Here is a 16,165-nt window from a genome sequence, read left to right on the forward strand (position 1 = left end):
GGTTGAGGATATTACAGCAGCATCAGTTCTGCTATAGGATATTAGAAGTTCATCATGTTCTATATTTGTTCACTCTTCAGTGCTGCATCTGAATCAAACGATACCACTTCTCAAGAAATTGTAATGAACCTTAGTTTACTGGGATATAGTAGTATAGAACATTCAGCATCAAAAATAAAAAAACGACACAATGATTAGCGTATTATCAAATTACTACAAAACAGATGGATCTACTTTGAAAATTCATCAATCTTCAGGTTTGGAGACAGTGTTTGTGTCAGATCACATGTATTCAGCACAAAATGTATCAGACAGGGATAACTGTGATAATTTATGATCTCATCATTCACAACACTGAATCTCTTAAAAAAACAAATCTTACTAAAAAAAACAAATAAAAGGAATAAAAGAAAAGAAGCCTCAGACCGTCCTAGTTCAAAAAAACTTTCAACATTTTAATTCAGTTGATACCATAAATAAGTCATCAATGGCTTCCAAGCTAAAATTAAATTAAGAAAACAAAATGAAAGGCCAAAAGGCATCAGATCTTCCTATACAAAAGAACAGTATCATAAGACTCAAATAACAAATATTTGAGCATTCAATGATTCGACAAATAATTCTTCATTTGCCCTCCTCAACTCAAACCAAAAAAGAAAACCTAAAACAAAATCGAAACAAAAAAAAACAGACACGAGAAATGTCGACTAATGATAATTAGGGTTTAGGAGAAGCTCTCAATTTATAACAGTTGTCGCATCAGGGTTTACAAAAACTGACGGCTCAGATTGATCTTTTAAGCCGTCACCCAAATCTCATCAATCAGGCCCATTACCATATCCATGGGCTTAACACCGTCATTTCTAAGCCCAGCCTTATAGATACATCATACATGCACCTGGTCAATTTAAGCAACTAATAATAAATGAATGAAAATAAAATTCTTTGCGGATATTAGGGCAATAAAAAATAAATCAATTTATTTCTATATCCGCTGTGTTGTAGAACCGCGTCACCACGTGGATAACATACGTCTATCCACAGGACAGTAGACCCCCAAAATTTTAGGCCTTAAGGACAGTAGTGTTCGTGTCTCTGTAGTTTCTTAATGTCTCCCATTTTTTGCTTCTGGACAAGAACTTTGTAATAGCCTATGTAATTACCGCCACCACATAAACATATTAACAAATAGGTCCCAGACTTAATTTCATTTATCAAATACACCCTAAACTGAAGAAATTCATAATCAGATTTTAAAATTTTGTTGGGGTTTTCAAGAATGGAGAGTGGCAGTGATGAAAATGGAGGAGGAGCTATGCAAATGCTTCAATCATTCACTAGTTACAGCGGTTCTTCTCAAATGGGTAATTCTAATATGCGTCAAGGTTTTAATGTTGATGTGAGTAATAAGAGAATCGGTGTGCCGCCTTCTCATCCGAATAATTCGCAGTTTAGTACGGCTTCAAGGTCAAACTCTCACCGGTCTTCTTCATTACATTCAAGGTCTTTGTCTCAGTCTTGTGTTTTTTCTCTTGATTCTTTGCCTCCTTTAAGTCCTTTGCCTTGTCTGTCTACTCAATCTGACCCTGATTTTTCAATGGAAGACAAGGGTTTGTCGGCTCCTTCTCCTCGTACTGATAGCTTACCTCCTCGTAGAGCTCATAGGCGATCAATGAGTGATAGTATTCCCTTAGCATTTTCTACTATTATTCAGTCATCTCCCCAGCTTATACCGATAGAGAAGAATTCGGGTATCGAAAAACGTAGCTCTGTAGATGGGAGTGGGAATAATGTAGAAGGGAAATCTCAGGGAGAAGTGGTGGATGATTTGTTTAATGCTTATATGAATTTGGATAATATTGATACTTTGAACTCTTCTGGTACTGAGGATAGGGATTTGGATAGTAGAGCCAGTGGTTCGAAGGCGAATGGCGCGGAAAGCAGTGATAATGAAGTGGAGAGTAGAGTTAAAGAAGGGCTTAAGAGAAGTGCCGGTGGTGATTACACGCGAGGCTCTCGCCATTGTAGAAGTTTGTCGATGGATAGTTATATAGGAGGTTTGCAGTTTGATGATGAGTCTTTGAAGTTTCCTCCTCTTGGCCAGCAGTCACCTAGAAATTCAATTGATGGGAAATCGGCTAAGTTCAATTTGGAATTTGGAAATACTGAGTTCACTGAAGCTGAGCTCAAAAAGATTATGGCAAATGAAAAGCTTGCTGAGATTGCTATGGCTGACCCCAAGCGTGCAAAAAGGTGTTTTGCCATTTAGTTTTAGTTGTATAAGTATAGCTAATAAATATGCTACTAAGCAGATTTGCTCTAATGCAAATTGTACATTTCAGGGTTTTAGCTAATCGTCTATCAGCTGCTCGTTCTAAGGAGCGGAAAACACGATATATGTCAGAGTTAGAGCAAAAGGTGCAGACTTTGCAGTCAGAAGCAACAACCTTGTCTGCTCAGGTTACGGTCTTACAGGTGGGTTCTCTGGGATACTGAGGTTTAGTTACTAAATTTTGTGGTTTTTGCATTCATCATAAATTTGCTGGATTTATTTGCTTTTGTCCAGCGAGATTCTGCGGCTCTTGCAAGCCAGAACAATGAATTGAAATTCTGTCTTCAGGCAATGGAACAAGCAGCCAAACTTAAAGATGGTAACTGTTCTTTAACACTGCATGCTTCATATACATTCAACTATACCGACCTTGTTTATCTTACTTGAAATTCTACAGTTTATGACTCTAATTTGTTAGGATGGTGTTTTTATATTAACAATTGACAGGCATAACACATTTGACTTTAGTACTAAAATTTAGCTTGCTTATATCTCTCTTGTTCTGTTGTGTTTTTCATCCTCATGATACTCTGAGTTGCCAATAAATTGCTAGAATGTGCCCGATCTTCATTAGGATATGCTTTTTCTTGGCTTAATGGTCATCGGGTATTGTTGTTATAATTTCTGATTTAACTGAATACGGATGATGGTTTTATTGTTCACGACTCTCCTAAAATTTCTCTCTATTAATATCAGATAGGTAGTGGACACTTGGGAGGTGAGATGTGATTTCTGTTTTTTGTTGAGTCGCATGGTTTGTGCTATCATTTGTTCTAGAAATATGTAAAGGATCGGGATTTCCGTTTTGACAATGAATGGGAATTAGAGAACCCATGATTATCTGAGATATGTAATTTTTTTTATTTATCAATCCTTTTCTTGTTTCCGAGAATAGTAATAAATCAATCATGCATCAATCATTAAAATGGTAGCAAAAGCCCTATGTTGATTTCGGGTGCATTGCCCAAATAAGCTTGCAGCTTGACTTAAATTTGAAGTAAACTGGCCTTGATTCAGATTTCAAGTTTTTTAATCTTCATTTTTTCTACATATTTCATCTCCTGGAACAATGAGCTCTTAATTCTTTACATTTCTTTGCACTTTTTTAGCTGGATGTTTATCCATAGTGTTGCATCTTTGCTTGTCCAAATGCCAAAGCAAATATGTCATATAATTCAAAAGTCAAGTTAGCCACATATCTTATGTTTAGTGCTTCATAGATTACCTGGAACAAGTGTAGAAGCTGGTCTTAGTTTTTCAACATATATTATTCTTTTAATTTTAAACTAATTATACTTACCAGAACATTATTAATCTGGATGAAGTTTATGTTATTTGTTAGGGTAGGGATGCTAGATATTCAATTTTAAAATAATTATACTTACAAGAACATCATTAATCTTCAAATTAAATCATGAACTTTAACGTGTTTTGCAATTATATCACAAACCTTATCAAAACACAAACTATTAATTTTGCAATTCGTAACACCGATCAATTTCCGATAGAAATGCTAGTGTGGACACCATGATATATAACTTTTCCGGCATCCATATCAACAATTTTATTGAAAAATTACTCGGTGTTCCAAATTGCAAAAAAGTGAAAAAACTGATAGTTCGTGTGTGACATTACCAAAATTTAAAGTTCATGTTTTAATTGCAAACCATGCTAACCTTTTAAAAAGATTATTGAAACTTTTTAAAAGGAGAAAGTTTTGGAATGACTAGAAGCTGCTCTCCTTGCTTTTCGGGGATAATCTGTCTTGATTCCTGAACGAAGTTATCCAGTAATCTGATTATTCCAATTATCATGTTACTAACTCGGTGAATTGTGCATAATTTCTTCTTTCTGTCATTCAAATACCTCTTTATCCTGTTTATTCCATGCTGTGATTGTAATACGCGGCCTGGAACTGCCATATTTATATTTCACCTTGATATGACATGACAGCTTTAAATGAGGCATTAGTTGGAGAAGTTCAGCGGCTAAGGATTGCTGCTGCCGAGCTGAGAGGAGAAATGCACCGACAGCTTCCTATTAATCAGCAGATGTTAAAATTGAACCTGAACCCATATCAGATTCAGCAAGACCAACAAAAACAACTACAACAACTGTCAAAGCAGCATCAGCATAACCAGCCTCAGTGCCAGCAGCAGAATGGTGAGGCTGCTAGTAAGTTTAAATGATAAGTTCACTGGTTTAACACAGTTTTTTTGTTTATTCTCACCTGGATAGCATCTGAACCAAATCCGAGATACCAATAGTACAAACCCGTATAGAAGTTTCTGTATACGATGATAAGTTTCTGACGGTAGTAAATTTTTTGAGGATGTCAGTAAGCCATTGATTTGTTCATGGGGTTTGTTGTGTTTTGCATAAACCTGGTGCTGGGACGATCATTTCATACTCTTTTTTTTTTTTGTAATAGAGCAATTTCAACTTTTGTCTATAGCTGACGCTTTAGTTTTTGTTTAAGACTGGTGTTATGATATTTATGTTTCAGTCGCATTGCTGTCTTATTTCAAAGCACGTTTGCAGCCATTGATACATACTCGTAAATACGGTACAACACAATTAATAATTGTGTTTGATATTAAAATTCAAAAATATTATATGTTTAAATATGGTTACACGATACACATGTACAAACACATTTCATAAAATGTATTATCGAGTTGAGTTTTATTAAAATATGCATTTACATATATTGAATTATTTAAATGATATTTAAATTTATCTAATACAATATAAATAAATCTATTAATATTTATTAAAATAATTAACATAATATTTATATAAAGTAAATAAATATAAATGTAGTGAACAAGTAGATAAAAATTGAAATTAAATATTATTTATTCGTGTTTAAATGGTTAAACGTGTTTTGTTCATTTAGATGTGAAATTAATCATATTATACACATTTGACAATGTGAATTTAATTAGTTTTGTCTAGAATTGTTAGATCTAATTAATAATCAGAGGAGAAAACTATTTTGCACCATTGATGATTCTAAAACACTTCTGTTGCCAACCCTTTTTGGATGTGCTAAGCATATAAATAGTATATGATCAGAAAACTCCAATATCGCCTCAAGTGATCTTCCAGTATAGATAAAAGTTCAAAAGGTTTCAGACTTGTTGACGAATCTAATAAAACATTACCTTCCTAAACATCTATCGAGTGGTATCTATATGTCCCATGAGCATTCTCAGAATCTAATTTTACTCCACGCTCTTCTGTATTGGGTGCGGACGTGTGAGACCACCATGCCCAATATTTGCGCGTAGAGGAGAAGTGGGCACACGTCGCCTCTTACTGGTTCTATTAGCGACGTAAATGGTTCCTATTAGGCCGAAAATGGCTTCGGCGATTCAGGGATTGCTTGATGTTCAGACTATAAGAGGCCAATATCGGTAATGTTTAGGAGTGCGAATGGATTGCATTGAACCTCATCAAATTTTTATTTTTGGAAAAATCAAACCAAAGTACATTTAGAAAGATGTAAAAGATTTCAAATTGAATAAAATTTGAAAGATAAATTCTTTTAATGTTAAATCAAACTGATTGAATTTGTCGGTTTGATTTAATTTTACACAACCGCTATGCTGTTAGAGATGTTTGATAGAGTTTTAATTGTATTTTGAGTTCGATCAACATTAATAATTAATTCAAATAGAATGTATATAGAAAATGGTGGAAGGAAAATATATAAATATACGAAATAAGACATAAAGAAAGTGTTTAATGTCAGTCAGTATTCACCAGTCACAAGACTCACAAGTCGCAACCAATTAATCTACGAACTAAGTTTGGTTGGAATTAATGGAGCATGTCCACCATAAATTGGCTACACGTACATCCCATGTGTATCACAATCTAGCCATCAAATATTTGTTTAATAGTTTAAAAAATAGTATTAATATGTAGTTTTGGTGGTTTAATTTTTTTTTTTGACACAAAATATGCTCTGTGTAAGGAAAAAAGAACAGCATATAAATAATTTAGTAAAGATGACTGTTCTTCCCCAACAAAATCTAACTAATAGTATTAGATATAATATTTGACCATTAAGCTAGCATTTGAGTAGTCATGTCAAATAATCATATAATTTGGGTGATTTATCTAAAGGTCTTAGTTCGATTGTTTAATCATCAGATTACTAAACAATGTTATACAATAACTATATAAAAAATTTGTTAAGTGGATTGCAAATTTTTAATATTTTTTTTATCATGAAAACTTGTTAGTCATACAATTAAAATTTTCTTACTGCCTTATCAATAAAGAAAACCAAAGTTTCTTATGAAGTTATAACTTTTATTAGAAAAAAATCAGATTATACGATTATCATGATTCATCCAAAAAAATCCACCATTCAGATTTTAATTTTGTTAAGTGGATTGCGCAGTTTAGATAAGTAAATATTCATATTACTTAAATTAAAAATTTGTGAGATTTTTATTAATAAAGAAATTTTAAAAATAGAGCCAAAGAAGAAGAAAAGGTGGAAAAAATTAAAATCGAACCCAATGTTTCTCTCTCCACAAATTTGCTTTAATAATAAAAAGTAGCTATTTCTTGAAAAACCCAAACAAATCCCTTTTTATCCCTTCTCTTCATTTTGTTTTTGAATTAGGGTTTCACTCTGCAATTCTTTCACTTTCATAACCCTAAATCACCCAGATCCTCCTTCCAACTTTCCGTTTTCCCGCCATTTCCCGCTTCCTATCAGACGTTGATTAACTCCATTTCAAATACTAGCCGTTAGATCTGTCTCATTCGTTGCCATTTTTTTAATTTATTTTTTATTATTTCAAACTCGCCTGAAATGTCGGCTGTTGAAGCGGAGAAGAAGGTCGACGAGGAGAATAATGGTAATAATAGTAAGATAGCAGCAACAGAGGAGAATGGAGGTGAGTTATTGTTCTGCGGTGCTACCAGTTGGGACATGGTCGGTCGGAAGAAAGGCTCTCAAGATGGTAACCTGGTCTCTCCTACTCGTCTTCGTCCTCTCGTCGGCGTTGACATTCGCTTCGTTGCCTCCGGCTGCGGTAACCTTGACTTCAATGTGGCCCTTCTTTTTATATATTGTGTTTTAAATTTTATTCTTAAATAATGGTTGGTGCAGCTTCCTGTCACTGTGTGGCGTTGGACGTTGACGGGCGTTGTTTTACATGGGGCCGGAATGATGTATGAATCTTAAATCAACTTTTTCTTTAAAATAATGTTTTATTTAAGTGTTTAAATAAGATAATGTAAGCTTATTGAGCTCATTTTATGGTTAATTTTGGTGTGTTCAGAAGGGACAATTAGGTCACGGAGACAAAATTCAGCGCGATAGACCAACCATTGTTTCTGAACTTTCCAAGTACGTTTAATTCGCCTTGACAATGTTCAGGAAGTTATGTGTTTATTTTTGCTTATTATGTTTGATGACTATTTTGTGGCTAATATCTCTAGATTTATTGGTTTATGGTCTTAAGGTTTAAAATTATTAGCGCTGCAGCAGGGAGAAGCCACACAGTGGTGGTCACTGAAGACAGTCAATCCCTAGCATTTGGCTGGAATAAACATGGGCAACTTGGTACCGGTTTTGCTAAAAATGGTAAATTCAGTTTCTTCATCTTCACAGTCAACCCAATTTTTGGTTATTTGTTTCAATTGTAAAAAAGAATTCAGTTTTGTTTGGTTTATGCTGTAAAAGGATACCTTTTTTTTCCATAGAAGGTACACTGTAAGATGTGTATTTTGCTCTTCATTGGCTTTACTATTCCATTCCCATACTTGAAGTAAAATAACAATCATTTTAGTTTTATATTTTAATTTGTCAAATCTGTGTCTGTACTCCACCATGCATGCTTATATTTCTAAAATTCGGCTTTTTAGTTAATAGCTTTATTCTACCACTTAACAGAAACAGAGGCATCTCCTGTTCACTGTCTCGTGAATGATGTCAAAACTACTGCTTGTGGAGCTGAATTCACTGTCTGGTTATCATTTATTAAAGGATCTTCTATATTGTATGGTTTGTGGATTATTTTAGTTTTATTTTTGTAGCCTTTAACTAATTAATATTATGCTTATTGTTGCTTTACTCAGATTACTTTCTGATTTGCAAAATGTTCACTGGTTTGTAGAACTGCTGGCCTTCCACAGTATGGTCAGCTTGGACATGGAACAGACAATGAGGTACATTGGAAGTTTTACCACTTTAATGATTTATTGCTCTGCATTATATGTGGACAGCTTTACCAAATTATGCTTTAATAAAGATGTAAAACTTAACCTGAACCTATACGTAGTTACATGACGTCTTGTCTCTTTTGTCTTTTATGTTGTGTATGCGTGTTATTTAAGTGGGTAAAATCACTACGGGGCTGGACATGAAAGTATGACCAAGTCCAGGGCCTTGCAAAGGCATTATTGGTGAAATTTTAAGTGGGTAAAATCACTACGGGGCTGGACATGAAAGTATGACCAAGTCCGGGGCCTTGCAAAGGCATTATAGGTGAAATTAAAGATCTGATGTTTGTCCTAAACTTGATGGATTTATTTTCTTGTTGCTGGTATCTGAATTAGATTGGCACTTTACTGCATTATTTCATGTATAAACTTGCTGTAGTTATGGATCTTATTAAGATTTTGTGCCTGTTTGCAGTATAATACTAAAGATAGCTCAGTCAGGCTTGCTTATGAAGCCCAGCCACGCCCTAGACCGATAAGTTCTTTTTCTGGGGAAACTATTGTAAAGGTTGCATGTGGATCAAATCATACGGGTTTGTAGTAACAAATGCTCTCTCCTTGCTCGCACACACATTTCCTATTTCTGGATGCCTATTGCATTTATTAATTTTGTATTGGCATGCAGTGGCTGTGGATTCAAGTGGCCATGTTTACACGTAAGTGATGTCTCTTTGTTTTATTCAATATGTACATGCTCATTTCTTTCAGTGCATCTTGAATGCATGCATAACTGATAATTGTTCATTGTGTATATCTTTAGGTGGGGCTTTGGTGGTTATGGAAGGTTGGTGCCTACTATCTTTACACTGGCATTTGTGAGAAATGCAAATAAAAAATTTGAAACATTGGCTAAATTTCAAAGATTTCTAGCTTTTATATGTTTCCTATCCCTTGTTTGCGTTCTCTTTGGGCATGCATGTAATTTTCTGATTGCTGCTACATAGGCTTGGGCATAGAGAGCAAAAGGATGAATGGGCCCCTCGTCGGGTGGATGTCTTTCAGAGGCATAATGTTCTACCTCCTGATGCAGTTATTTCTGCTGGTTCTGTCAATTCTTCATGTACAGCAGGTATTATCTGTTTGTGCACTTTACTAGACTGAGCAGTTTCATCTGATTTTTTTTCATGCGCTATTTGATAAATTTGTTGTGTTAGATTGAATTACTTTTCTTCTTTGTTTTTTGACGAATCATCAGTCATAAATTTTTATGTTTGGGAATTTTGATCTGTAAAGGTTGCTAAAACAGCATACATTTGTGAATGGAACGAGGGACTGTCAACTTTTGTGCTCAGAGAATTGGTTTTTGACCTTTTTTTTCATTCATGTATCACCTTTTATGGGTATTTGGTATGTACTTAATTGATGGTTGTACCAGCGTGGTTAGAAGCGCTACCCTTTTGATTAAGCACCAAGGTGAGGTGCAAGTGGAACCAAGGCTTTTCGCATGTCAATTGACGCGCTCTTAATAAGGCGCATGCTTTTTGGTTTAAGCGCAATTTTTGGACAAAGCACTGAGCAATGCTTGTTAATATTTAATTGGTTACATTAATCTCTGAAAATATATGAAAGGGTAAAGTTTTAATTTTAAAAAACTTGTTGAGTCAAATTAGGTTTATATTTTTAAATAAGAAAAGGTGGCTTATAAATTCTTAATATTTCTTTTGTTGAGGACTTGGACTTCCATACTGATAATGACTTATTATCAACTTTAAGTATTTGACATTTAGACTTGATCTTTCTTCCTAATTTTATAGAGACTTTTTAAGGTTTTTGTAATGAATTTTCTCTTGAGGTATAAATTGATTCTTCAAAAGTTTATTAGTAGTTTTGGGAATTTGGATTTGTTAGATTATGTTTTTTTAGCTTACTATTTTTGTTCTTTTAAATTTGGGCATGCCTTGCTTCATTCACGCGAGTGCTTTTTTTGCGCTTTGCACTTTAGCCGATAAGGTCTATATGGTCTTTAATGCGCCTTACGCTTTTTACTACTCTGGAATGTACGCAGTCAAAGTTTAGAACTGGCTATCTTGATTGTACTAGTGAGATTTCATAGACGTTCTACTTACCCTTTATTTTGACTTTTCTTTTCTATACGTTTCTCTCTTTCTCCCATAAGATAATGTTCTGTCTTGGTGGTTTTAATCATATTAAAATTTCTTTGTTTGTACCTTTCATGCCATACTGTTTTTCCAAGTTTTCTGTCATTCTCAATCAGACAGAGACACACATGCAAGCTGATGCATTCTTACTTGTCCTTGTTGGTGAATTTATTGGAACCCTTCTTCCGACTGTCATGCATTTACTGTTTTAGGCCTTACTCAGGCAGTCATGTATTAAATATCTTAAACTGCCGTCTCATTATAGAGACTGGAAGACTATAATGATGCATGCTTCAAAAAAGGTGTAAGCTTTCGTGTTAATTAAATGGAAACAAACAACCATTAGATGACATACATAACACATCCTGTATATGAGATTTCATGTTTATTTAATAAAAATAACCATTAAATGACATACATAAAACATATGGTTTTAATGTTGCTTATTAGAACAAGTTTTATGAAATTTACTTCCATTTGTTCTCCAGGAGGTGGACAGTTATATATGTGGGGCAAAATAAAGAGCACCGGTGATGACTGGATGTATCCTAAACCTCTAATGGATCTAAGGTTCTTCTGTCTTTGTCATCTACTTATTTCTAGTAGCTTTATGATGTTATTCTTTCACATCAATTGCTCTGTTTTATTCAGGTTTTAATTTGTTGATGTTTAGTTGTTTGTTCTAAGTTCCTTATTTAATCCTGTTTGGCTGTTTTTGTTTATTTTGTCATCATTTAATATTGGCCTAATGTCTTAAAAAACCCCGACCTTTTAGCCCCTTTTCAATTATACCATGACGTTGAAAATTTGTCAATTTTACCCTATTTTGCATTTTTGTGTTTCAATTGTACCCTGAAATATTAAATTAACGTCTTTTTTACTTGAAAAAAATTTAAAAACATCCTCCATGTCTAGCATATATTAATTGTATGTTTTTAAAATTTATTTAAATTTAGTTAAATTAATTAAGAATTTAAAATAGTGTTAATTTGATTATGGTTTTTAGTTAGTTTTTAATAATAAAGGACTTATTTGTACTTTTCTGAAGAAAAAAGAATTTAATTTCATCTTTAAACTTAGTTAATTGAATGATTTCATCATTTAAGTAAAAAAATTAACAAAAATTAAAAAATCGGGGTACAATTGAAAACGGAAAATTCAAAAGTGGGTAAAATTGACAATTTTTCAACGTCGGGGTGGAATTGAAAAAAAGTCTAAAGGTGAGGGGTTTTTGAGTGATCAGGCCTTTAATATTTGAGGGTCTTTCATGTTCATTATTGGTACATTGGAAGAACTAATTGGTTTAATGATGCTGATCATAGTTTGATATACTTATGTTCCTTTTTCTTTCCTTTTGTCTTTCTTGTTGATCCCCAGTGGTTGGAATTTACGATGCATGGATTCTGGCAGCATGCACCATTTTGTTGGTGCTGATAACTCCTGCATAAGTTGGGGCCATGCTCAGTATGGTGAATTGGGATATGGTCCTGCTGGACAGAAGTATGTTATTTTACAGTATTTAATGTTGTTTTATGTCATTGGGGTTGGGGCTCCTCTTACTATATTTAATTCTCCACCTTTTTTTGGGTATATAGGTCTTCAGCAATACCCAAGAAGGTAGAGATTCTCGATGGCATGCATGTTATTGGGTAAGCAATATACTTTCTTTTTCTCAAAAAGTTATGACATGCTTTCGAGCATGTTAATGGAATTTCACAATGGGTGGTTTTCTCTTTCAGTGTTGCATGTGGTATGGGCCATTCAATGGTTATAGTTGATAGAAAAAATGCAGCTGATCGACTTGAACAGGTAATTTTATAGCTTTTGTGATCATTTTTGATGGTTTTGCTTTCAAAGTGGTTTGTCTGAGGATGAAAATACTTGTTCCTAACTAAGATTTTAGTTATCTTTTTAATTTTGTGTACTTCTATTATGAATATATTCTGCTAATGCATGAGCAATCTATCAGACCAACAAATGATGTGTTCCGCCTACTTGTATACATGGTTGCTCACGTATATGTTTTTGTTTTTTTACAGCTGGATACATATGATGGCAAAGCTTCTGGTGAAGGTACTGGTATGATACATTCCACTCCTTGATTTTTTTTTTTCTTGTTTTCATATATTTCAGCATCTATACGTTTGTGAGCAAAAGCATTCGCAGCTCATTGCTGTGCCAATATTATGTGATTTGATTTGTTAAATGTTTTTTGTTTGGTTCTTTGCAGGGAGTGAGGAACCTGAGAACAAAATTCCAGCTGCTAAGCCTAGTACAAAGAAAGCTGCAGCTAAAAATTCTGATACTTTGAAGAAAAGGAAGAAGTCCAAAGATTCATCAGAATCAGAAAACGAAGAGATGAGTGATGATGAAAGCGGGAATAGCGAAGAAGAGGCGAATGGCCGGACACCAAAAAGTAAGCGAGGTGGAAAGGCTTCTGGTAAAGGTGGACGGGGCCGCCCTGCTTCGGCAAGTAAAGGTAGCACTGGCAAGAGAGGTAGGCCAAGGAAGACATAGGTTTTAGTTATATGTTCACCAACTTAAAAGGTGAAATTTTTGCTCTCAGTGTAGAGTCTTGTACCATTTTCGGACAGTGGCTAGTGACTGCTGAATTTGTTGCACAATTTAGATTGAATTTTCATTCTTCAGTTCCCTTCACATTGTGTGTTTTCTTTGGAGGGAACCCATTTTCCTGGATTAGGGCATTGATTTCAATGATATTCGAGGGGAACTGAATCGATATGAGGGACAACTTGTACCATTTCATATCAATTGAAAATTTATTGTTCTGTTCAACTGTTGTATGTTGCATTCTATTCTGTTTCTAAACCCTCTACTTTAAACAGGTAATTTTCACTTGATGGTCCTTCATTTTCTTGTTTGTTTCATTATATTTTTATATTGTTTTATTGCAAAAAATTCATCAGATATACCGTAAGTCCAGGCAGCACGTTATCGGTCTCTCTTCCCTTTTCATTCCCTCTGGCATTTCCCAGTCAAATTTGTAGAGAAGATTAGCAAGTGAAAGCACTACATTGGCTAGCAATTCTGATGAATATACCGGGACATTCTCTAGCCAGCACCAAAAGGTATTAACTCATAATCTTGTCCCATTACGTCGATTCCACTATTCAAAAATCTGTCAGGATTAAACTCAGACGGTTTCTCCCAAACGTGAGGATCTCTTCCGACTGCCCATATATTCATATAAATTAGGGTTTCTTTTTCATGATCTGATAACCTTCTAAAGTGCAATTGTTGATTGTTTCCGTAGGAACTAGTAAAGGAACTGTCGGTTGCAGCCTCATTGTGTCTTTAACAACTGCCTTGAGGTAACACAGTCGTTGGACATCATCTTCATCTACTTTTCCCATTTGCCCAATTAATTTTCTAATTTCTTGCTGAGCTTTTCTCATTGTTTCAGGATTTTTCATTGGAAAGCTCATGGCCCAAACCACAGCAGCAGCACCTGTGTCTGTTCCAGCAATAAATACATTCTATACAAAGCATATCCAAATGTAAGAACAGTTAACAATTCATAGTGGAAATAGTGTAGGATGAAAAAAAGTATTTTTATGTATACTATATGGGTTGGAGATTCTCAAAGTTTCTTTCAAATCAAGTTGTTGCCATCTTGAATAAATATTTCGCCTTATAATTTATTTACATTATGAATAGGGGTAATTGATTTACAGGTATCCAAACTATCATTATTTTATTTTGGTGATCGAACCCTGATTCCTTATATTTTAATATTTAATCTTTTATTTTATTTAAACGTGAAGTTTTTTCTGGGCAAAAATACATGTGGCAACCTGTTTTTTTTTATAGAACTTACCACATTTACATAATATGATCTAAAAAATTTCTACTAAAATGAAGATGCATACTTGAATTTTTTTCAAAAACGGCCAAACCCATATAGAGGTTCCTGTACTTTACACTTTTTTTCGGTAGGTCCTTATATTTCATTTTTGTATTATCTGTTCCCTCTACTTACCTATTTTTTGATTTTCAGGTCCTTTGTGATTTTTTTCCAGTCCCTCTACTTATAATTTTTGTTTCCTCCAGTCCCTCTACTTACAATTTTTGTTTCCTCTAGCCACACAAAAGGACCGGAAAAAACTCATAAAGGACCTGAAAATCAAAAATAGGTAAGTAAAGGGACCAAATAATACAAAAATGAAGTATAAGGACCTACAAAAAAAAATGTGTAAAGTACAGGGACCTCTATATGGGTTAAGCCTTCAAAAAATAAGCGAAAAACAGTTGTTACATGCATTTTTAGCCTACAGATCTTCTGTAGCTATTGATATTTGTAAGCAGATAACAAATAAAAAATAAATTCTGAGCTGAGGTTTTAAAATCTTGCCATCAGAATTGGTGTAAAATGACCTCTACCTTAGCGAATTACACCAATGAAGTCGTAACACCTCAGCACCGTGCATGAATTTGAGAAAAAGTGGTAGTTCGTGCATGAAAATGAGAAAATTTAAACAACGTGATTAAAATAAGAAAACGTGTAAAATTGGTGAATTTTTATGACATTAACTCTATATATATTACATCCCAACCTTTCCCGCTTTGACATTGTGTATCCTAATATAGTTTTTTGGCCAGTCTGAATTTTATATGGCACATCGGAGTACAAAATGCATGCCTAGTCACTTACACAATGCAATGCTGTTTTTATTCAAAACTCATCAATTAAAAGCCGTATCTTTTTTAGTAAAACAAAGCTGTATTGTCTAATCTAATCGGGATCGTTTTCTCTCTCGTTCCAAAAAAAGAATCAGAGCTCATTTTTTCTCAAGTTTCTTAATGCCTGAAATTTTCAATCTTCTTTGGTGATCCCTAATTTTTAAATCTAAGCGCAAACGTAAATCTAAATCCCTAATCCAAACTGAAACCCTATTTCTGAAATCGATAATTAATCCATCTTGACTGGTGTAACTCCATTGTTTTTTGAACAAATTGATCCTTATGTTTTCTGAAGAAACGGGTGTGACTCCATTGTTCATCCAAGTGCATTTTTTGCCCTTTTTTTATTTTTTATCAAACCATTTTCAAATCACATGTAATTAATTGAATAAATAGAATCAGGACAATAGTAAAATATTGAAGTCATATAAATTATGTTCATAATTTTCACACTATTTTTATAATTAGTAGCATAGTCTTAAATTTTAATTAATAACCAATAATGTGATTGCTAAAATTTAAAATGCACGTCTCGCCCCGCCGGTCATAAAATAATAAATTGAATTATAAAATTTCCGTATGAAATTTAAAGGAAAAGCAAGTTAGCATTCGTAAATTTCCACTAAAAAGAATACTGGTTGAATGTGCTGAATTGAGAAATGGGCTTGAGTTATTGCTCTGAACCGAATGTGGACTTTTTAAGTTTATAATGAGAATTAAACGGGGGCAATATTATGTTTTTGAATGAAACAATTGGCAAAAGACAGAAATATATGCGAGCATA

At 33.9% G+C, this 16,165-nt stretch overlaps 2 protein-coding genes, 3 non-coding genes and 1 pseudogene across 6 annotated transcripts; 2 read left to right on the forward strand and 4 right to left on the reverse strand.

Moving 5' to 3' along the window:
- Positions 1-270: 270 nt before the first annotated feature.
- LOC126666381 (small nucleolar RNA R38) lies at positions 271-354 on the reverse strand. Its single transcript, XR_007637884.1, has one exon. It is a non-coding gene; the product is annotated as a small nucleolar RNA R38 (small nucleolar RNA).
- Positions 355-417: 63 nt separating this feature from the next.
- LOC126666407 (small nucleolar RNA snoR20a) lies at positions 418-492 on the reverse strand. The gene has a single exon (XR_007637908.1). It is a non-coding gene; the product is annotated as a small nucleolar RNA snoR20a (small nucleolar RNA).
- Positions 493-538: 46 nt separating this feature from the next.
- LOC126666406 (small nucleolar RNA snoR64a) lies at positions 539-621 on the reverse strand. The gene has a single exon (XR_007637907.1). It is a non-coding gene; the product is annotated as a small nucleolar RNA snoR64a (small nucleolar RNA).
- Positions 622-1,084: 463 nt separating this feature from the next.
- On the forward strand, positions 1,085-4,843 carry LOC126665627 (bZIP transcription factor 29-like). Its single transcript, XM_050358468.2, has 4 exons — positions 1,085-2,253; positions 2,343-2,475; positions 2,567-2,651; positions 4,286-4,843. Exons 1-4 carry the CDS (start codon positions 1,280-1,282, stop codon positions 4,519-4,521), a joined length of 1,428 nt encoding a protein of 475 aa, XP_050214425.1. The 5' UTR covers positions 1,085-1,279; the 3' UTR covers positions 4,522-4,843.
- Positions 4,844-6,859: 2,016 nt separating this feature from the next.
- LOC126657950 (uncharacterized) lies at positions 6,860-13,476 on the forward strand. 2 transcript variants are annotated; one of them, XM_050352620.2, is made up of 16 exons: positions 6,860-7,389; positions 7,467-7,528; positions 7,639-7,706; positions 7,822-7,943; positions 8,253-8,358; positions 8,476-8,527; positions 8,997-9,114; positions 9,207-9,237; positions 9,342-9,365; positions 9,526-9,650; positions 11,169-11,250; positions 12,058-12,180; positions 12,276-12,329; positions 12,420-12,489; positions 12,720-12,753; positions 12,911-13,476. In XM_050352620.2, the coding sequence occupies exons 1-16, from the start codon at positions 7,167-7,169 to the stop codon at positions 13,195-13,197; spliced, it is 1,581 nt and encodes a 526-aa protein (XP_050208577.1). In that variant the 5' UTR covers positions 6,860-7,166; the 3' UTR covers positions 13,198-13,476. The 2 variants fall into 2 exon arrangements, with proteins under 2 accessions (XP_050208577.1, XP_050208576.1); XM_050352619.1 differs by having other exon boundaries at positions 6,861-7,389; positions 12,720-12,759.
- An 82-nt stretch (positions 13,477-13,558) lies between these two features.
- On the reverse strand, positions 13,559-14,962 carry LOC126675977 (cytochrome P450 71A1-like; annotated as a pseudogene).
- Between the last annotated feature and the right edge of the window lie 1,203 nt (positions 14,963-16,165).

The sequence above is a fragment of the Mercurialis annua genome, linkage group LG1-X, assembly GCF_937616625.2.
Source record: "Mercurialis annua linkage group LG1-X, ddMerAnnu1.2, whole genome shotgun sequence".
NCBI classification, from domain to species: Eukaryota; Viridiplantae; Streptophyta; class Magnoliopsida; order Malpighiales; family Euphorbiaceae; genus Mercurialis; species Mercurialis annua.